This window comes from Venturia canescens, chromosome 10 (assembly GCF_019457755.1).
Source record: "Venturia canescens isolate UGA chromosome 10, ASM1945775v1, whole genome shotgun sequence".
Lineage (NCBI taxonomy): Eukaryota > Metazoa > Arthropoda > Insecta > Hymenoptera > Ichneumonidae > Venturia > Venturia canescens.
The window spans coordinates 17,170,456-17,194,066 of NC_057430.1; the positions used below are offsets into that span (position 1 = coordinate 17,170,456).

At 46.0% G+C, this 23,611-nt stretch overlaps 1 protein-coding gene across 2 annotated transcripts in view; it reads left to right on the plus strand.

The window, feature by feature from the left end:
* Positions 1 to 23,611, plus strand: part of Pura (Puratrophin-1-like) — a 152,008-nt gene that overhangs the window by 88,698 nt on the left and 39,699 nt on the right. For both annotated transcript variants that reach the window (XM_043430087.1, XM_043430088.1), the window contains exons 5-11: positions 295 to 1,402; positions 5,742 to 5,831; positions 12,880 to 13,000; positions 13,953 to 14,136; positions 15,539 to 15,631; positions 16,583 to 16,800; positions 16,908 to 17,046. In XM_043430087.1, coding sequence (XP_043286022.1) covers positions 295 to 1,402; positions 5,742 to 5,831; positions 12,880 to 13,000; positions 13,953 to 14,136; positions 15,539 to 15,631; positions 16,583 to 16,800; positions 16,908 to 17,046 — 1,953 coding nt within the window. The remainder of the gene's footprint in view (positions 1 to 294; positions 1,403 to 5,741; positions 5,832 to 12,879; positions 13,001 to 13,952; positions 14,137 to 15,538; positions 15,632 to 16,582; positions 16,801 to 16,907; positions 17,047 to 23,611) is intronic.

The following is a 23,611-nucleotide window of genomic DNA, read 5'->3' on the forward strand; positions in this document are numbered from 1 at the left end:
TTTTTCTGTACATTAAATAATATTCATGCTTAAAAGAAATGTCCGGCAAAGGCGGACAAAATTCCCGTACGAATGTTTATGCCAGAATGCGGCATAAATATTTATACTGATAAATTTCAGTATCTGCAATACTTATTATTATAAAACTGAAAATTTGGCAAAATATTAAAAATTTTAGGGTGCGTTCAATGAATGAAAATTCAAAAGTTGTTTGATTTTGAAAGGCAAGTTTGGGGATTCCGCTAACGTCGCGGCGACGATGAGTTACTGATTTAAATTTGAACGAATATGCAGATAGCCCTGGTGTGGCGATCGTCGATGCGGTCCCCAGGGATCCTCGGTTGGGACCGCGAGGACGAGTTCATGGACTGGCGGGACCCAACGCGAAAATCTCTCGGCGGAGGCTCGAGCGGTCGAGCAGTGGTTTCCCAGTCAGCAAGTTCGAGTTTGGGCTTGTCGAATAACCAAAGCGCCAAGTCGCGTCCGCGCAGGAGATCGCGGGAGGAGTCGACGCGTTCGCGTTCCGCGTGCAGCAGCGAGGATCGTGAGAGCGAAAAGAGTTCGGTAGGCTCGAAAGATCGTTACGAGTGCGAGAGCGAGCGTTGGAGAAGCGAGGGAGGGAAGGAGGACTGCGTGGATCATGTTGAAAAGTGCGCCAGAACGAGAAACGATTCGCAAATGACGATAACGCGCGAGGAGATGCTGAAGAGCGAGGATTCCGGGCTGGAGGGAGACTCGAGTTATTCAGAGGAGATCGCCAAGTGTCATACGGGACTTTGTAAAATGGCGTCGCTGAGTATCGACAAGTGGAAAGAGGCGAGCACCAATTGCCCGATATCCTCTAGCCTCGAGACTTCCGGTCGATCTCTCAAGATCGAAGATCTCGAAAGTCCGATTGCTCTGGAGCGAGCGATAAACGGAAGTTTGACCGGCAACAATTCGACGATGTACGATTGCTCGACCAAATCTTCCACCTCGTCCGGCTTTTGTTCGACGACCGGTGCTCCCTCCAACGATACCGAGGCAAACACTAACAGAAGCGTCTCCAATCACAGCATCGAGACTCTCCTCCTCCGCGACGAAACCATCATCGCGACCAACAATGACGATCTCGCCGATCTAATCAGCACCCTCGTCGTCAGCGTTGAACGGAAAATCGAACGCGTCAATCTGGACGATCTCGTGTTCCCTTGTCCGGCTTGTCGCAACATCGACACCGATGATCCTCTTCTCGGGTGCAAATGCGGCGCCGAAGCCTGCGAGTGCCCTGGCGCTGGTGGCGAGCAATGCGAATGCGGCATTCCCAATCATCACTCTACCGCCAACGATTCCCGCACCTTCGAAATCGCCGGCATCAAGCACATCGACAGCGACGATGAGGAAGAAGTTCGCATGGGCTTTGGTAAGTTTCAACAATCCTCTCTACTCTTCCACCTTTTTATTTCTATAGTTTCCAGATAAAGAGGGTCGTCGATAACAAATTTTGCTTTCCAATCACGCCAAATATTCGGAACATCAATAAAAATCCTCATTCAACATATTTTCGGAGACTTTCACACTTTACGAATACCGATCGAATCCAATGTTAATCCCAGAGTCTCGGATTGCGGGGAGCAATTAAATAACGATTAACACGCGGATAGATCGACTCGACGATTAAAAAAGATATCATAATTCGTCTAAAACGAATTGATTATGGGGATGAATTCTCGGAGGTAAATAATTACTCGAAACGGTATTTAAATAGAGAAATGTAAATGGACTGATTTCGTAACTTGGGAAAATAATGGGCTTGCGAAACGAGCATTTTATCCGGACGAGTTTGACGACGATCGCGATCCCCGTCAATAAAACAGCGATCTCGCTGGCATCGTTTCGATATAGACACGGAAGCAATATCATCTGACAAATTATAATATTAAAGATAACAGTAAATGATTGCGCAACGTTGATAAATAAAATGATTTTACGTTTAAATAAATGAGATACATAATAATATATGAAGTCAAATATAATATGCACGTGAAATATCGCGCAAGTATGAAACGAGTTCGCGAGTGCTCTCCACACGCGACGTAAAGATCGTCCCACGCCTGGGCAATAAAGAGATTCGATGAAATAAATTTATGTGCCTTCACCGTCGACGTGTTCGCGATCTTTCTCCTCTCTCTTTCCACCGATCACGAGAGCGCGAGTACCGATGAAACTTTGCGAGCTCTTTCGCAGAAAGAGCACGCAACGAGAAAAGCACACTGTAAAAAATTCACCGAGACGAGTGTACGCGTAAGGAATAGCCATCGAGTTGCATCGAATGTGTAACAAACACGAAATTCTCAGGCGAAAAGTTCTTGGGTATTTTTATCTCCGATCAATGGTTTATGAGATATCGAGGAAAGTAGGAAGGACCAATCCGGTGGGGCGATAAGGAGGGGGCGTGGCGCGTGCTTATCGCTCCACGGGCGTTGGCTGTCACCGAGCGATCGATAACTCTTGAAGGGTGGATCGGAGAAAAAAATCGCTAAAGACTTTTCCCTCCGGAATGTCGCGAACTATTCGCTCCTCGAGTTTGAAAGCCCAATTTTTGTATCACTCTGTATAAATGTTAGAAAAATAGCTTGTCTCGAAGGATAAAATTAAAGTGTACGGGTAATTGAATCTGAAAATTCATCAGTCTGTCGCTGCGTTAATCGAATTAATAGTCGCAATTACCACGGATGTTGGGATCTCTCGAGAGGCGAGAACGTCGGACGTCCCTCATCGGCCACCTACGCTCGCCCGCGTCTCTCTCGCGTGCTCTCGTTTGCCTCTCGCAAGATTTCTCTCTCGCCACACCCTGCCCGAGCAAATTCGCGGCACTTTGCGAGCTGCTGCGGCAGCGGTTCGTCTCTCTTTCTCGTCTCGCTCTTTCGCACGTAATATTATTCGTGTGCGCAACACACATGTGAATAACTCTTTCACCGGAGCGTTCGGCGCCCCCGACGCCGACGCCGTCGTCCCATCGCGTCGCTCCGGCGGGTCAACACACTCCTTTTCCTTTTTGTCGTAATCCGGTCCTTGCCTCTTTTGCGCGCACGTGTCGACGCCTCGTGAAAAATCTTCATTCCTATTTAAGCGTTCGTTCTAATTTATCGAGTTCCTCCCCGGCAAAAGCTCGGTTTTTATTGTCATTGCATTTTCATAGTTCAGCGGAAATTCATGCCATAAAAACTCGTCCGCGGCCAGCAAGTACCGAGGTTCAAAGTCCCCACGAGTCCTTTAATTTCGACGAAAAATTAATCGTTCCATTATTCCCCACTTAATATCATCGTTGTTATCATAATTATTTCTGACTACGAACAATAAAATGTGCTTGGCCCAAATTTAGCGAAGCAAACAAAAAAGGCTTTCGGGTATACCGGGAGATGAAATATAAATTGGCTGCTCGTGAACTCATCGAGCGAATAAAAACCAACTCGACGAATTACACGGCTCGTTAGACAGAGATTGAGAGAGTTCTATATGCTCGCGCGTTCAAACAAATTTACGAGTCCACTACACTGTAGCCCCCCGAGTACAAACACATTCGTTCGTGTTGCTTGCGTCCGTAAGCTATGCTCACCGGTGTGCTCGCGTTCGAGTCATTTTAAAAAACACCGAAAAACATGGAAGATCGGCGAACGGGCGGGGGCTGAATAAGAGAAATAATGAAACCGGAAAGCCGCACTCTCGTTTCCGCCGATTAACACGCAAATTTATAACTCCGAGCTCGATCCATTCATCTGACGAACCTTTTTATTTCGACGTCGTTATGCGAAAGGAACACCCTCGAATTACCGGGAATTTCGCCGAGTCCCTTGCCCGCACAGAGTCGCGGACGTTCGAATCCTCGTCGCGCGACTCAGATGCGAAACTTTGATAAAAACTCTCGAAAATTCCAAAAGCACCGATCCCAATCCTGTAAATCGAATTCTTCGTCGACGATTTTGAAAATCCAATAAAGAATAAGGGAAAATTAACCTTTCGAAGATTTCAATCGAACGAGTGCATTAATCGTGACTTTTGCCATGGAAGCTGAGAAGAACCGAGAGTCAGAGGCCCGAAATTCGAGTTGAATGACTCGGCGGATCGCGCCGTTGTGATATTTTCTTCGTAACATTACCAGCAGGGAATATAAAGAGTCTCGTAATTAAGAGACTGGAGTAACGAAAGCGGTGCGAATTGCCGGCTCACCGGTAAATCGAGCTTCGTTTCCTTAAATTAATCAGCGTATTTATGAGCGGTGTGTGTTAAGACTTCCCGAGGCCTTTTACACCACGAATAATGTATCAATTAATCACGGGACTAACGCGACATTAATTAAATTTCAAATACGAAAAGCAACGGCAAAGGTATATTAAAAGAATGATAAAATTGATTCATTGGCAGGGAAAGGAGGATAAGAACAAATGTAACAAAATCCATATAAACCGATGCAGGCAAACGTTGAGAATTTCATTAAGCACCTTCGGAACCGGAAACGCGCTCGTAAAAAATTCAATTACCGCGCGAGAGCTTTGAATCCTCGAATCAGACCTTCCTTCCTTCCTTTGAATGAAAGTCCCGAGCTGATTATTCTTTCATTCAAATCTACATATATACGTGGATGCATATATATATGCGTGTATATTCGAAGGTGCACACCGCGATGATGAAAAGAGAAGGGTGAAGCGTGCGCCGCAATTATCCTCCTTCTGCTACCGACAGAATTCTCAGCTCTTTCTCTCTTTCTTTATCTTTCTTCGAGGCTGCTCTTTCGCTTTATTCCTGCTGATTTATCGAGTCAGACGATCGAACGCGCCTCGGAAGGGCTTCGCGGTATATCTCTCGTTGTTATACACACAATTATACATCTATGGACGGATATAAACGAATGTGTGTTAGTCGTAGCTATCGCTCGGCTCTAGAGACTCTCTCGACTAATTGAAATTGCTGTACACACGTACCCATATCCTATGTCTATCGTATATTACGCTCCAGCAATTACTCATCCACGCGTATATCTGTAGACTCAATATTTATGGGGAGGCGCTGCATTTCCGAGATATTTCCGTGCGTGCGCAACACATTCGAATAATTGTTTATATACGAAAAGCTTCCGCAAGAGTCCGTTGCAACGAAATTGAAGTGTGACGTTTTTACGTACACGTTTTCACGTGCGAGTTGTCGAGCTCAGATTTGAGCAGGAAACTGGGTGGACGAGAACTGTCAAAATGGAGGATCGTTAATTTCGGCACGTTGCGACGTTGGAATTTTCGATCGACGTTGGTCTCGATATACTCTCGCTGGCACAACAATTTTCTTGCGAAAATATTTCAACTCGTCGGCAGAAAGGAAAATATGGTGGGATTTTTGAGTTTCTCTTTTGTAATTTTGCTTCGCGTATATGTGCATTATTTTTTATGGGGGAACTGATGACAGGGTTCGAGAGCGTTAAATCCGTGGAGAAATCGCGGTCAATTGCACCGATCGCTACATCCTCGATGTATCCTTGAGAGAGTATATTTTATTATAAATAAATGAGCATAATTAATTTGAGTATCGATTAATTTGTGATATTATCGTAATTGATCACTCAACAATGTACTTTTATGTGCTCCAATGAGGGGTCAATCAAATAATTGATCCCTCCTTCGCGCACTTGATAGTTTCTGTGATAACGAAGTGTCTGAAATAACGAAAATGCCAAATTTTCACCAACTCTAATGTGGATTTTTGGGTTTCAGGTACAAAGAGAAGAGTCGAAGAAATATCGACGCCCAGGAGCGTTCACGATTTGCCCGATCACGTGTTAAATTGTGGCCTCAAACTTCCTGGTGAGCTCAACACCTTTATTTGAATATTTACACTCGGTACTAATCGATCGCGTAATGAAATCGAGCGAATAAACGAATGGCGACGTTATCCCCAGGAGAATGCTTGCACCGGACAATTTAATTCTCGTTTACATTACGCGACACCTTTACTCTCGAGCATTGCACAATTTACGTGAATTTATCGATGCGGAAGGACGAGTATATATACGCGCAAGAACGCCTACGAGAGGGCGCGTTTGAGCCTCTCTCTCATTCTCTTCCTCCTTTTCTTACAGCATCCTCGGCTTTTCCAGCTGTTGGAGACTCTTCGGCAACGTTATAACCACTTTTCTCATGCTTTTTGCTAAACACTCTTCCTCCGAGGGCGCTTGCCAGAGATGCCAACGACATCGTAAACTTATCTTTGCACGAATGAGAGAGAGAGAGAGAGAGAGAGAGAGAGAGAGAGAGAGAGAGAGAGAGAGAGAGAGAGAGAACATCTCCTCTTCTCCCTCTCTGGCTTTGTATACACGCTGTGACATTCGCAAACAACCCCTCTTACCTCTCGACTCGTTTTCCTCGAGAGAGTATCCCAAGATCTGATTTACGATTTGCCAAGTCCCCGATACCTGAACCTTCAACGCTGAATTTATATTTGCTCATGTCTATTCACACGTTCGTTATACATGTTACTTTTTTCTCTGCATAATGCGTGTAAATATTTATGCAAAATGAAGCGGGAGGCGTGGATTTGGCATTTTTTTCTTAGCTCTATCGCGTATTCACGCGCATAGATTTTATTGGATTAAGTCTCGCCTTCTATAAAACTCGCGTCACTCCCGCCCGAACGTCGAAACCTACCTTCGGATTATTTATTCTAATGGACCTTGCTCCACTCGCCGATTTTACACTCCTGTTTCTTTCTCGGGATAAATACCGAAGGATGCGCTTTTATCTTTATATCGTTTACCCTTTTCCTACGAATGGGAATGGGCCGATCGTCTTATCGAGATTTTAGTGACAAACTTCATAAATTCGTGGCAAGCAGATTCCGGATTTCAGCATCGCATCTGAGGGATAATAACTCGATTTTTTTAGCTTGCAAAAGTTGAAAAACAACGCGAATTTGTTTCCACCAGATAAATCTAGTTTAAAGCTAGATTTATTCCGAGATTCGTTTCGCATTTCGCGAGACACTCCCCAGCATCTTCGAGTGCGCGCTCTTCAATCGTAGAAAAGTCACTGAAAAACGTAGATAAACAATTATGTAAATAGTAGAAATAAAAAAAAGGAGGTAAATATCTGGCGGAAATTGAGTTCGATTTTCCGTTCGCTCTCGATAATATAATCGAGCGTGCGTGGAGACGCAAGAAAATTTGAATCGCTGATGTGTTGGATATGCTGGGCGAGATTAATCTCGCGTGCGTATATCGGCCTGTGCATTCTACACACTCGGCTTGGAGGTGCGTGCACAGAGAAAAGTGACGGTGCGAAACGCGAGAATGTTGTGTGCGGAGAGTTTCGCTGCTGCTGCCGCGCTCCTATCGATCGAACGCACTTATCGAGATAATCGAGTTATATCGTGTGGGATCTTGCGAGAGAAACGGAGATAAAATAACACACATCCGGAGGGTTTGGAGCGACAGGGACGTAAGTGCTGGTCGCTGCGAGCGAGGATCGGACTTTGCTGGGAGCGTGCGCCCGCGCGTACGTATACAAAAGTATCGACGAGTAGATACTTAGCGAGTCGCCCCCGATATCTTTCGTACGAGTCCGATGCACATCGATGAAAAGACGCACGCACACACGCGCCGCCTTCGTATATATAGAAATAAGACGGCGAGCTCACCTGCAATTTATGCTTATAAAAAAATGTGCATGGGATGCTGTATAATGATGCTGAGATATCACGAAGCTTTATGTGGGTGTCTTATTCGCGGTCGAGGCCACCGATCTTCGAGCACACACGCGCACACGCGCGCGCTCGTTCAAGCCTGAGAGTGGAAAGGACGCAAAATACGCATCTTTCGTGAATCATCCCGCCCGGCAGGTCCTTCTCGTACCAAACGCTCCAACCCCGATGTGCGTATATATACTCGCGACGATGCACGCGGTGTGGCAGCGCGCATATACAGCGATGTAGAATTCAGGATGCGACCCAGATCCCAGGACACGTGGAACTGCCCGTTTCCAGCTCGATGAAATCGAGAGAGAGAGAGAGAGAGAGAGAGAGAGAAAGGATTTATGCCGTAGCCGATCGATAATTCCAGGAGACTCTCGCGCGTCCGCGGAGTGATCGATGCCTCGGCGGCACGTCTTATTATAAGCGTATACAAGCTTCAAATATTTCTTCGTCTCATTTGCACTACTCGTAAAAGATCGCGTAATCCAGCTCCATCTCGGCTTCTCGCCAGGGACTAAATTCACAACTCCTGCCATTCTTCAATCTTGCCCCCTCTCTCCCGCCCCGTTCCTCTCGGGTACGATCTCGGAGAACCTCTGGACAAGGAGTAACCGCCTTATTTTCTCCGATCAAAGCGCGCACCTCCACACCGCGAACGAATAGATATAAATGTCATAGAATTTCTCGCAGCTCATAATCATCTCGAAAATGAAAGGAAACTCGCTTCGAGTATCATCCACCGCGCGCGCAACGACTGCACAAAAGTCTTTGAGGTATATCGGTGAGTCGTGAGAGGGCAGCTATTTGTCGAGATCCAAGAGAGAGGATTCCAAAGAATTGTTAAATAAATCATTCAGCTTTATTCAATTAATCAAACTTTTATACGATTCTCACTACATTCCCGATACTCTCGACCCTCTTAATAAGCATCCTTTCTCATTACTTTGAAATTTTTCCTTCTTTTTGACATCGGTCGCTCGATCATATTAATTCCGCTCAAATTTCAACGCGAAAAAGTGAAAACGCCGTAGAATTTTTCACGAGCTACTCATCGTAACTATTCTCGCCCATGTGGACGGACGATATTTTATCGTGGGAAGTGGAACGATTTTAAGTCCCGGGTCAAAACCATCCCGGTCAACGCAGTCAATTCGCTCCGCGGAGAAAAGCGAGAAACGCTCGTCAATTAAAACTTGGATTTAATTATTTAGTTACAATCCGGACGCGCGGCTCGCGATCTCACTCCGTAAATTATTTCTTGTTCGCCACGATCTTTTTGCCTGCTGGTATACGAGTTTCTCGAAAATTTAACGAATCCATATATAAAAATCCATTTTTCAATGAACGCAGGAAAAAGCGAACTCGCATTCTCTTCGCTCCTACAGAAAGTAACTGCAACGAAAATAAAAGTGAGCTCACTCGGCTTTTCACGCTTTTGGTTCACGCAGCGAGAGAGCACGCCCTCGGCGCGAATCCGCGTTTACATAGACGCCGCGTGTAATGCCACAGGTGGATCGATGTTGTTCGTTTGTCAGTTTGGAATCGCGTGAATGCGAAGGAGAGAGGGCGCGGACTCGCCGGCGCAAGAAAGGAGGGCGATTAATAAACGCCGAAGAAGGAAGCTTCCAAAGAGGAATCTCTCCGTCTCTCCGTTTCTCCGCTCTTTTTTTCTCTCTTACACTCTCGCTTATGCATAAAGCCTCAATGTTTCTACTCGTAAATAGTAATGGGCGTCCGTTAACGCGGGGGCGTGAGACTCGCCACGGGGGCTCACTCTGCAGTTACGGAGAGACATCAAGCCAGATGAGAGTTCATAACAAATATGTACACGTTCAAACGTACATTTAGTATTTATATCGCTATTTATATAAACATAAATACCGGGTGTCTTCGTTAACTTATCATTCAATAATCTCGAAGAGAATTCAAGCATGGTCAGCGGCCTCGAATCGCCCGAAAGGTCAGCGAAGAACGAATCGGGTCTTTGGGTCGAGAAAATGGGGAGCAATGAGGATGAGAAAAGGAGCTGGAAATTTCGGCAACTTTTGTCGTCGTACTTTCCTCGATTTTTGGAGCGGCTGAGAAACAATAAAATATGTTGGAGCTTTTGAAACTTTTTTTGAGTTTTGAACTCGAGCTCCGGGAAACGACGGAAAGAAGGCAAGAAACTTGGGATTTTTTCTGAGTCTCCTCAGAAAAGATGCTGCGCTACCGACGTATAATCGCCTGGTGCAGGACACCCTGTAGATCTATCAAAAAGGAAGAGAGCAACGAAAGCCCAAGATACGAGAACGCGAGGTATCATCGCCGAGGAGAATCCCACGAGCTTGTATTTCCTCACTATCGTTAATTTCCTTAAGCCGTTGAGGTGGCGCGTACGGAGACCGCGGTCACACATACGAATCTCTCAGCCGCGCGCATGTTTCGAATAAAAAGTTGCACGCACCCCGAGAGCCACGCCGAGTTTTGTCACTCCGCGACTTTGTGAGTCAGACATTTCTCGCGTTTTTTCATCCTCTTTCCAATGCACCGCATCGTCCGGCCATAAACTAAGATTTCTAGAAAAATTCATTCAGTCCAGCAGAATTCTTCGGTTCTCGGAAGATGCTCAGTCTACAGGAAATCGAATAATGGCACAGTCCCGATATCTGGAGGGCTGCAGATTCGACGACGAATGACCCATATATCCGAGCAACAATAATTATAAAAATAATAAAATGTAGGATTATATTCTGGGCGCGTAATCACGCGTGAGCGTTTCTCATACTCGTCGACGTCAATGTATATAAATGCGAATGGTGACGTGGATGAGTTCGAACACACGTGGTGGACGGACAAGCGTACATACGTGATTATGGTTATCAGCGCAGAGAGCCGGGCAATTGAACGAGGCCCGCGCGTTAGCCACGCACGAACGTATACGCGGCGCTCCTATGTGTGTACGTACTATTAAGTGCAGTGCACTCTTATGCAGTTGGGAATTGCATCCTCGAATAGATGCAACCATAAGGAGAGCACGAGCGGTGTAAGAGGCGAGTAGAGCACGAGCCCACTTTCCGGAGCGTACCTTTCCTCTCCTCGGACAACAACATCGGCAATATTCCAACCGCCTTTTCTTTATCGGTCATAAATTTTCCGAGTTTCTGTGCGGATAATCCTCGTGGAAACAGATTCCTTTGCGCGCCGCTCGCGAGCCGCGCTCGACGATTCGAGCTCGAAATCGACGGAGATTATCAAACGGAGAAGAATTTAACGAAAACTTGGAACTCCGCGTTTTGACATCGATTCCCAACTCCTCGTACTAGGGGAAGAGACAATAAATTTGGAATCGAAAAGCCTCTCGCGTGAGAAGGTGCCGTTCCGTATCGAAACTCCTCCGGAGAGACATTCGCTCTTAGTTTTCCGTGTGCAAACGAAAGTGTACGAATATCGTAAACTCTCGTAATATATCGGTATAGATTCGAGCGTGTTGTTCGCTGAGATTCGTTTAAATAAATGAGCCTACTTGCGGATATGTGTGCTCGTACTCGATGGAAAGAGTGCTAGCAGCATGAAAGATTCAGGGTTAATGGAGGTTAAAGTTTTCCAGCGACGGTATATATAAATGCAGAAGCATGAATACGTACTTAAGCGACCCCTCAGCTCGCTCGGATACGCTCAAATTATCGTATTAATTACTCCACGTCATTATATCGTTATTTATTATCACGCGGGCTCGCGCGCGCGATTTCACTCACTATACTTACATCCAAAAGTGAGTTTATTCCTCGGCGGAGCTTCCATCGAGAGACGACTCTATTCCTATCCCCACAAATCCGATACTTTATTACATCTGCCTTTTATATCAGTCCAATCTGCTTTGATGTCTTCATGTGCACAGCGCGCGTTTAGTTATAAATCATTCTTGCAATAGACTCCTTTCCCGAACGAATAATACACCGGAAGTATTAGCCTCTCCAACGACATTTATTCGTCCCATGAATGAACCGTTACGAGTCAACGAATTTTCGCATGGCGCAAAGGGCGAGAAATGAGAAGCGATTTTCCACGCTACGCCCAAAGACGAGTCTCTTCCTGGGTGCGCGCGCGCGCGCGTTTATTCCCGAGTATTATCGCCCACGATTCGTCATCGCTCAACACAGCATCGATGAATAATCTTCGCGTTCACAACTTTTCAGTTGTCAAAACCGATTTTTGAGCAAACGCTCCAGCTACTTGCGGGGATCGACCATTTAATTAACCAATTCCTCGGGTTCCGAAGCTCCAAAATTTGGAGCTTCGGGACCAAAGGAAAGTTGCATTTCATCGACGACTAAGTTTTTTCGAAAAAACATACTAAAGTTTTAATAGAACGAAATGAATAACCTGGCGAAATACCACACTCCGGAAATCACATTAATTTAAACACTTGCGGACTTTCTGTCTCCCTTACACTACACATCACAGTCGCTGTCGAGATCTCGCGAGAAAGAAAATAGAAACTCGCAATCAGAGAAAGAGAGAGAATTGCGTAGTGTGTGGCGAATTATAGTCGCGTTATCGCCGTAATGGTCGTCGATAATCTACATAGAGGTGCCGGTATGAATTATCATCGATCCTGCCCAGAGATTTATATATTACCTGTACATAAATACACACAACTATAAATCTGTGTGCATATATACGAATAATATGGATATGAAGTACCGTAAAGAACTGTATACGTACGAGGGCGCCTAGTGCATCGCTGCCGGGGCCTTTATCTCTTTCTATCTTTCTCTGGAAAGGAGAAAGAGGAAAGGAGACGGAGGATCGCCAGAAGGTAGTTTCTGCCGGTCTTTCTTCCTCTTTTCTCTCTTGTTGCAAATTTATTAAGGCCCTCGCGCACCGAGGAGTCTCGCCACGGCCGTTTCTACCGGATGAGATCGCGAGCCGTTTGCGCACGTGTTGTCTGTCTCTCTCCGGAGGTTGTACCGGGAGACGGGGCCGCACACGTGGCCCTCGGGCCGGTCGGACACTTCGTCTTCGTCACCGGGCGCGGTAACTGACGTTTGTCAGAAATATGGAGACTTTAGTTGGCCCGTTGATTTTGCGCTTCGTGTATTCGGAGGATAACGACTCGGAGGAGCGAGACGCGGAGCGAGGTTGATAAAAGTCGTTGTGGTTAATGTCGATCGTTGGTTTTAGGTTACGCGGACTCGAACGGCAGATTCGTCCTGGAGTTCGAGCCCGATTCGGCAAACAGGAAGGAGGTCCTATGCGCCCGGGAAATAGCGGCCTACATTCTCTACCTCGTTCGACTTCGCAGGTAAGAAAATAAGCATCCGCGAGCAGAGTACATGATTCGCGAGAGGGGGGGGGGGGGGGGAAATAAATAATTCGCCAAATAAAAATAAGGAAGGAGGCTCTTTAAATATCGAGAAACGATTGCTGCTTTACTCGCACCAACGCGACAAACGATCCTCCCCACAAGACATTCGAGATCCCCAAAGCGATAAAAGACCACCGATCATTCTACCCCCCTTAATATATTAACACGAAACGATCCAGTTGTGCGCACCTGACCGCATTTCTGTGCATGAGTTATGAGACCGCATCAATCCTTTCATCTCTCTCTTATTCTCTTTTTCGTTTCCCTCTTAATTCTCCTTCCTCTGCGCCTCGTTGCCTCCTCCTCCTCCTCCTCCTCCTCCGGTGACTTCGCAGCTTCGAGTAAATATCTCGGATGATGCATCGGAGAAGCTGAAATCCTTTGCACGGATATGTACTCGCGTGACCGCGAGCGCGGGGCTATTAATAAACGAGGAATTATTCACGTTTCGATGACCCCGTAAAATTCGTTTCAATTTCACGTCGGTCTCGAGAACGCCCGCGTTTCAATGAGCCTCAAACTCGCGCTTCGCTCTCGATCGATAACATGAGTTTTTATGAGCATTCGATCTTCCCGAATACGCATTTGTCGGATGCGCACGCGTAACTTCGGGCGTTGAATATTCATTCGTTTGTCTCATTGCCGGGTTCGAACGCATCCGTAAACGCATCGTGATTTTATTGGTTTTGATTCGAATTCAGTTACTGGAAATGGGTCCAACGGATCGTGGCGGGTTCGAGGAGATCGCATCGTTCGGCATGGGCCGTCGCGTGTGGGCTCGGATTTCGTGTCGAGTCGTCTCGAAACTCGAAATCTAATTGACCGATAAAACAGCTTTTTCCGTTGTGTTTCGTAAAGGAAATTTCTATATCGATGTCGATGATTTCAGTGACGACAGAACGAAGGAGGAGTGGACTTTTCTCGTGAACGGAGCGAGCCCCGACGACCTGGAGATGCTCGATCGCGCTCTCGTCCTCCTCAAGGACAAGATCAACGTAATTCGAGTGCTGATACTGCGCCTGCTGAGAACGGAGGGATTGGCCGAGCCCCATTTGTCCAGGAGTCGAGTCAAGGTAACAGTCAGAAATTTCGAGAGTGATCAACGAGCCAGAAAAAACGTGGCTGGTAACGATGAAAAATCGAAAGCGCCGTTTTCCAATTACCGAAAACCATAAAATCCAGCGATCGAGAAAGTCCGTAGGAAAAGTGTCGATAATCCTGGCTCCTGAAAATCATCCGAGACCGGATTTAGCACGAGTATGTGCAGAATAATAGGTTTCATTTGCCAATAGAGTGGGAGCCGCGTTGCACCGGGGGGCGTTCGCGAGTCTCGAGGAAAGAGCCGATTTTATAACGGCCTGACGACGAGAGACGAGACGAAAGTCTCTCGAAAGAGTCGTGAAAGAGAACTCGTAAAAATTCACGATACGCGTACGCGCACGGAGCGTGGGGCTCCTGAAAGCGATTGTTGAAGCACCGATTCATTTGCTGCTCTTATACGGACCAACACACACACACACACACACACACACGAACGCGACACACTCGATTATACTTTTTCTTCGATGCCCAATACAATAAATATTTATCGTATTTATATCACACATTTGCACACGAGACCGCGTTCGTATACAGCGAACACAATGCTCTGTGTGGAGCCAGACACGCGAAGGAGAGAAAAAAAAACAAAAGCTTCGACGTTATTTCATCGTACATCTGTGTTTATTGTTTAGTTCAATGAATATCATTCCAACGTTTACTGGGGCATGTTACAAATGTCGTTATTACGTGTACATGCACTCTCGAGATACATCGTCCCCGATTCCGCTCGTTCTCCGAGTAAATAACTCCATGTACACCGCTACACCAGTCCCCCATATGCACGTAAATAAATTATTGGGACAATAAGCGATGGGGGGTCCCAAGAAAGCCACGATTTACCATTGTCACCTATGAAAAAATCTCCGCCGCTATTTTGCCACTGGAACTTTCGTAATAATGCCACTCGCACTTTGTTGCCATGAGAATAATCTCTATTTATTGGTATACGCTTGATTGGAACGCGCGAGTGCAAACTTATCTCATGGGAAAATTAAACGGAATCGTTCGTTTAAACTTCGCTTTTGTTGCTCTTTATCGATCCCGACGATGCAGCATTCCACTTGGAGCTGTTCACTCGCGGTAATTATTGGATCGAGAGTAATGATATTGGAATTCGGTCCAGGATTTTGCCGCTGATCACTTTAGTTTCGAAGCAGCGTTTTTATTGCAACTTTTTCATTCTTATGATTTTTATAAAAGCCTCCAAATTCAAGATTTCAGCATCGTTATCCTCGCCCCTTGATACATCTCACCCGAACGCTTTTATTACACATTGTTTTCCAGCAATGAAACATCACTTTTTCGATGCCTCAGAGAGCACACAATTAATTCACATATCGCTGAATAATGCTCTCAATATTCAACGTTTTTCAGACCTTGAACGTTGATGACGCCACTATTAACGAGCACCTACCAAAACGGAGAGACGAGAGTCACGATCACGCCCAATGGATCACATTTTACAAGGTAATGAAACAAATAAATCCCTCCTTAAAAATCAGGCATCCCGTTATTGATAATAAAACAAATGCGGTTCCGTTCCAACGAATTTTTCTTCCTCTCCCGAAAGTAAGTTTCTTCCGGATTTTTTCGTCGGATTCGCATCGACTATTTTTCTGTCAAATTCATCTTCCTTCCGGGACAACGTGCTCAAAGGAGCTGTCAAAATTTTATGAAAAACGAGAAATTGGAGCTTCTCGAGAGAACTGCGACGGTGGCGCGTTGCTTAATCGCTCCGAGAGGAATAGCTCTTGCTCCAATAAGATTTTCTATCCTTTGGGATGCGCGTTCTTCGGTATATAGTTGTAGTACGTAGGTATATAACTGATGTATAAGATGTCAGCATGGAGCCACAGGCGGTCCGGTGTGACTCGCCCAGAGCGACGTGGGCCGATCGATCCACGATTAATCGGTCGGACGGACACGCGTGGCGAGAGCACAAAGTTGAGACGTTTCGTTTTCTTGCTCTTGATCGTGTGTGTGTCTGTGTGTGTGTGTGTGTGTGTGCGGAGCTCACGCCACCAATGTCGCTGTCTCGGCAAGGGATCTCGATTCAACTTCTCCGCATACACCGGGCGAGTGGCTAACAAGATCGTTGGGCGACAGGAATGCATCCGCGGGAAATTCACTTTGAAATTCAATTGGTTTTTCGTCGTGGGTGTTTTCGGATCTTCTCGAAGAATCTTCCGGCAGTAAATTTCGTCGTTCTTTATCGAGCACCGTGCGCGCCAGCAGGTATTCGAGCGTCGGAAGAGAATCGTTTTGAGGTCGCGAGAGTGTTGAAAAGACGAACGGAAGCCTCGTTTTTTCGTAAAATTGTAGCTCCTCGAAGCTCGATGGAAATATTCCGTCCGGACGACCGGTGCCCGGTACCGGAATCTTGAGAAACACGTTCGCTCAGTAAAATGTTGTTTTCAGGATTACGACAGCTTGATGAGCGAATGGCAAGCCGCCGGACGCAGATTAGCTCTCGAGATGTCCGAGCTCAAAGAGTGCACCAATCTCGCGGGCTCTCTAACCCCCTTAAATCGTCTACTCACCGATCCTACTCTGAGAAGAACGTCGAGAGACGCCGCCGAGGCGATGAGCATTCTCGAAGAAAGAGCCGCACCGCTCGCCCATCTCGATTACGTCAGGTAAGCAAAAACTCCGTTCCCTCAAAACGTTCGTCGCAGAAAATCCAACTTTTTTACTTCGAAATTCCTGAACCGACTTTTTTAATAATCACTCGAACGATTTTCAGTCGCTCTGTAACGAGAGCTCGGAGACTCATCGAGGAAGTTGGGAACGCAGCGACGAGGCTAGAATCCTCGTTCGAGTCCAGGCGTGCAACGATACGAAATTTGGCAGTTTTGCGCAGCATCGAGGACCAAGCACGCGAGGTGAGTTGGAAAGAGTGAAAAAATCCTCGGAAGCAAGTCGCTCGAACTCGTAAATAGTAATTGAAGTTGGAGAAAGCAAAGAACGATAAATATTTCTGCAAAGATCGATCTCCCGAATCGAATGCGATTTTCAAGCGTGAAAAACCAGCCGAAAAAAGGTGCGAGAATCGAAACAATTTCAGAGAAAAAAGGAGATAAAATGATTGGAAAAATGTTTACTTTTTATACGATCCAGTCGGATTAACGTTTTCTTCAAAACGAGTAAATCGATCCATCAATAAATATTGCGTCTAAGAAGGCGTGCACGTCAGCATAAAATAAATACAGGAGAAGATAAGCATCGATTGGAGTGTCCGCGTGTTTCTCTCCTCTCTCTCTCTCTCGTTCTCTCGGTCTTTCTCGCGATTTATAAATCTCGATATGGGACCGGTGATCGGAGGATCAGGCGCGAGAATGAGAGTGGCCGATCAGCAGAGGCAAAAGAGAACAAACTTCTTTCATGTGGATGTTCGTGTGTGTGTGAGCGTGAATGAGAGATGAACGAGAGGGAACGAAGAGAGACTGGTAACCTCGTTACTTCGTTTCCATGCCGACGATCACGACCTCATGGCGCTGCATTGCCCGGTCCCGACCTCCTTTATAGTTACGACGTTGTTGACCTCTCTCTCTCTCTCTCTTTGTCAATATTAACAAAAAAAAAAGGAGCGAACAATTGGCCATTTGTAAACAAACTAATTCATTGCTTTCGTGGGTACAAAAAACTTGCTGAAGAACCGAACTTCGAGAATCGCTTCAATCGCGATTCCCTTCGAGTTGCAAACAGATTTGTTTATTATTTTCAGCTCCTGCCCCAATTTCCGACTCCAATTTGGTAAGAGATTGTCGAGACAGGAGATAAAAGAATTTGAGACGAGAAAAAGCTGATGATTCTATAAAATATTATGGTAATTGGATTTCAATTAAAAGATTAGCTGGCCAGTTGTTTGCTGAATGTTCCGAAAGTGAGTGAAAAATGAAGAGGTTTGATGTACCGTAATAATAGTTTGATGTGTTTTTAACAGCGAAGAAATAACAGTAATAAGCATTTTTATTTGTACGATTTTGAGCACGCGTTCCGGTATGAGAGGCAGGAGTATGATGGCTTTTTAATTATCAATTCTTTCATCCAAATGGTTATCTCGAGGTCTCTTGAGCGCGATTGAATGAGTGGTCTATAGGAGAGAAGATGAACGACCCTGAATGAATGTTATCAAGTGCCGAGGGATCGTTTTTTGTGCGCTGTAGAGCTTGCGAGGGAGGCACGAGATAATTGGAGTCCCTCATATCATATTATGGCTTTAAAGTTGAACATTGTATTACGAGCGATCGAACGAGGCACTTGAGGAGGGTCTCAAAAAAGTGGCAGAAAATCTCGAAGGATACTGAGAGAAACCTCGCTGTTCGTAGCCTCACGACTTTGCGCTTAAAAGCATTAATTTTTTCAATTACGTTGGTTTCGATTGGTTCGAGCACATTCACTTTTGGTTCGCTCGATTTTTTTGGGCTTCGTGGAACAACGATGAATAATGGTCGATGGAAAATCATGACTCAATCGGTGAACGGTGCAAAGACGAAGTTTTTCCATCTCCTTCTCCCTCGTTTTTTATTCTTCCGCAAACTCGCACCACAAGGCCGTGTGTCTTTCAGCCCACGAGAGTTATCCTTCGTGAATTTTTGCTTCTTGCATCCGCGGTCTCCATAGCAAAACGGAGAGGCCCTCGCGAACCGCCAATAAGAAGAGGGAGAGCCCAGGAAGTCTCGTTATAATATGTGTTTACCGAAGAGCCCTCTCCGAGCTTCTCCCGAGCGGCTTCGAGCTCAAACCACAAAGCATTCCGCGGTAATTAGATACTTTTCAACGTGTGATTTTACACCCTGATTCGTCCCGCACCCTCCTCTCTTTCTCTCCCGTATACACTCGTCTCATACGAATTTGGAAAGGGAAAAAAGTGGTGTTTACTTTCGTTGGATTGAGAAAGTGAAAATTCCGAGGTCTCATTTAATTAGATGAGCCACCGAGCCGGGGGGCCCGAAGAAAAATCAATTTTTACGAACCATCGCTTCATTCGTTGATAGATCCTTTTTATTGAATCAATCAAGTTCCTCGTTGAACGTGAAATTTTTCGTACTTTTGATAGAACGAATAAATCCCTTGAATAATTTGCTCGAAAAAATCAGATCAATCGTGTATCAGAAAATTAATAAATTTCGTTGATATTGGTCGATGAAATTGGACGAACGAAATGTATAATGCTCGTTAGGATCCGAAGAAGATGGAGTGAAGCATGCGGTAGCGGATTGTACCGGTGCCCATATCGCTCGCAAGGCTCGTCGGTATCGTCCATATCTGCTTAAACGTTATAAGATTTCCTTCGGAGCTGCGTTTCTTCTTGAGCTCCCGTAAAACAGCAGCTGAGCAAAGAGCCGGAGTAGCTTGCAAAGTGTATAGGAGTGAAGAAGCGAAACGACGTGGTTTTGTATGGACTAAGAGAGTCCATAGAGCATGGCACACACGAGTAAAGAGAAAAGGACTCTACGAGGAAGCGAAGGAGTTAAAACGAACGTGAAGAACTCCCATACCACAGGGGTCAACGATATCGTCGATAAGATCGGCGAGAATGAGCGCTGCGCTTCTCCCCGAGAAAGTACTCTACCCAGCTTTATCTCCCTTTTCCCTATACCGATATACAGGCCGTTGCAGAACTGAGCTTTGCATTCGGGACGACATTTCAGAGCTAAAAGTATTTGGGTGTTTTTCGATCGGACGAATCCCTGCCGAGTTATTCGCCATCGAAGTCCGGCCCAATCGGGAGCGCGAGCAGGGACGCTCTCGGGGCCGCGTGGTGGGGCGGCCAGCCGAGACTCCTCATTGGAGCGAACTTGCCTCGCAAATAACTCGTCAGGGCTTCGTCCCATTGAAATTCACCCAAATACTTTTCGATCCAGAATTTTATTATCTTTTTAGTTTTCCAGTATTGAGATCGGTCCCTGCAACAGCCTGTACATACAGGAAGGTGCAACATTACGGGAGGTAAAAGGCCCATTGTCGCGTATTCCTCGCCGATCCCCCTCCCAGCTTCAGCTGCTGCACAAGCAGCTCTTCTTCCTCTCCTTTAACTCGGCCGTTTGTTCGCCGCCTCTTTTTAAGCTACCCCGATACCATTGTTACTTCAATACGTCGTTCGCATAGACATATGCAAGCGTAAGAAGGCCCGGGACGCACTAGAATGCAAATTAAGCGTACGTGCACGCTACTTGGCCGACGGTGGCGCGTCAACCACCGGAAGACCTTTTGCTCGTTTCTCTTATCGGTCGGAGGCAACAATTAGAGCCCATTGAAGGGAAATATTCATTTTACCGTTCAGCTCTATTGTATTCATCGAGGAGAATTTTCATCATTGTTTTGCACAAACGGGACGATATTCAACGCGATTTTTCTCTAATTATTATCGACACCTCGAAATTCAATCGAATTCTATACTGTGTTCCCCCTCGGAAAAACAAACCAGCGAGGCATTGTTCGTGCACACTTTTAGTCACACTATGAACTTGAATCCACCGCACTGTTCCACGGGTATAGAGTTTTGAAAATAGCGTGACTCCGCGCCGAGTCTCGACTCGTCCAGAGGTATATCGAATGTCACTTCGCACTCCGCCAACTTTTTATGCCTGCCCTATCCTCCTCTGCTACCTTGCCAGAGCTTTCATCTCGGACGATATAACTGCACATGTACTCGGAAGGCTACGTTACATAACAGCGAGTGAGAAAAAAGGAATCGAAGACGCTGGGACAGCGAGAGGAAGAAGAGACGCGGAGGCCCCGAAGTTTCTCCTCCATCCAGGGTGCGGTGGCTCCAAGTTTGCCAACGTCATTGGCTCCATTAGCCACACTCCGGAACTACCAACGGACCCTGAGGACAACCAAGTTGTGGAATTTTGTCAGGAATACTTCTTCTTGGCGAGCTTCGACTCCGCTGCTGACCAATCGACTCCCATCGAGCTTCGAACGCGCTGCGAATCCGATTAACGACTTTTGGCGTACCGTGTATATGGGACAACGCAAAAGTATGGGAACTGCAGTGGACAAAAAAAAGCGAAGAGACAGGAGAAGGATCGAATATCGGAGACTCGGAGCAGTGGAGCGCAATTAGAACGAAACGTAAGGTTAATGGGATTAAATCTCGTGTTGTATGGACACTGGTAAGAGTACAGAGCAAACGTCTGCACATGTACGTGGAAAGTGTTTAAACTAGCGCGCGTGTAACCGCGAGCAGGAGATAGAGTTAGAAATGTCGAGGCTATTTAGTAAATTCATTTCACACGGCTCTGCCGCGTCTACCTCGCTCCAGTGTTATGTACACAAGCGCCAATTTCTTAATTGATTGATCGTCGCATGACGTAATCCGACGGATAATAGAATATTGATATGAAATTACGGGTTATGCCCGAGCCGCGTATCTCGGCGAGATTAGACATTTTACGTGAGACTATACGAGGCAGATCGCGGATCGATAAGTGATCGGACACCCGAGTTATTAAATATCGCGACTTTCAAAGCTTTTGAATGTTGGTTCACGATCCCTTGGACTGCCAGAGAAGAACTAGCGGTAGCCAACGTTTTTTATTCCTCTCTCTCTCTCGCTCAGTTTGCTTTCTCCTTCTATCAGCCTCTTGTTCTCTCGTTGTACCTCTTTCTTTTTCTCGCTCCCTCTCGCTTGTAAAGCCTCGCCGTAACACCCTGGCAAACTCATATTATTTATTTCCTGATAAAATCAGCTTACCAGTTGGCGCGAGCGAGTACGTTAACGCTCTTTTGCGAGATGCTGCCCGAGCTGCCGTTCGGCCCAACTCCCTCGCACTCGTCTCTCTCCCTCTTCTTCCCAAGTTTTAGCTGATTCAGGCTCCGTGTGCGAATGCACCTATTTCCTCGCTATTCTACAACGGGGAAGAGACTTCCTAGTACGGATTATGTGGCACGTATGGGGTTCGCCATTCCGTCTGTGGATTACTCTCCGCTCTTCCGGTTATTCCTATCGATTTCCAATCGTCTCTCGATTTCATCTTCTCGCACTTTCCTCTCCAATATAAAAACTCATCATTCCTGTTTCGAAATCTCGACTGGTGTTCAACTGATATTTTCAGTGGAAGATTCAGTAAAAACACTGGCTTTCTGAGAGTAAGAAGAAAAAAAATGCTCGTTTTCCATGGAAGAAGCAACATCGAAGATAGGAAAAAGTGCTTCAGATCCGGAGCAGGGAATGTTCGAGAAAATAAATAAATGCCTGGCCCCCTTCCAGGTTAGGGATAAAGTATTTTTTGGAAATATTGAGGAGTGTAAGTGCGACGAGCTGAATGATCTTTCAGCCTGGGACGTCCCGTACATTTGCTCAGGGTGGAAGTAACGGGGAGCAGGAGAAAGAAGAGCGAGATGAGAATAATCGCACGACTCGTTGGACTCTTCTGTAAACACTCGCGCGCAGACGCGCGCACAAATCGTGCTTTTGAATCAAGAAGGGAAAAGAGAGAGAGAGAGAGAGAGAAGTTGCATAAACAGCGCTCGATTAGATCGATCTGTTCATACGTCACTGCGAGAGAAGTTGGCATCGATTGCACTCTTTAGATGATAATGATGATGATGATGATGATGATGCTCGTGGAGAATAAAGCTCGTCTTCTTTCCACAAGGAGAGGTGATCAGCAATGCATACACATCCTCTCTCATTCGTTGGTACATTTGTTTCTCATTCTCTTTCCTCTTCTTCCTGTGAGTTGGTCACGATTTGTATTAGGTGTGTCTGGTACACGTCTGTCACGACGAGATCAATGAGCGTTTGATTTCTCTCGAGGTTACCGCGAAGTGAGAGAATCGATGGATATTCTGACTTAATAATTTCCTACGATACGAATCTTTGTTTACCGTTTAAATTAAAATAGCTCCAAGATCGAATTCAGGATCAAGTAAATTAGCGCTTATAATTTCATACTCGTACGTACGTATACGTACGTACGTACGATGACGTAACGCGAAACAGCAATATCGATATTTCAACATTTTCATGCTGCAATTCTCATTTAGCTTGTCACTGCGACGGTGCTGCCTTAAACTCGGTTATCTCTTGGGCACAGCCACGTCAATGCGAGCGCATAACGAAGGGAGTGGTTCCGAGATGCATGCAACACACTGCGGGTGACTGAGAGAACACATTCCGTCTAATAAACGTGTGTATCTTAAGAACGTGTTATATAGGACCTCACAGAACTCTCCCTTGGCTCTTATGATTCACACAAAGAGTATGCATTTATAACCTCGTCGAAACGCTCGCATTGTACAATCTATTATCTCACTGCTCCAAATACGCTCGTGTATATAGGAGGTCCTGAAACTCGCTCTCGAGCCGGCGGAGAGAGAAAAAATGTGAAATTCTGAAGAGAATATTCCTTGGGCATTTTTCCCTGCGACGTACCGTTCGAGAGATACGAATGAAGTTAGGCTCGGGCCAATCCCGGCGCGCCGATAAGGAGTGGG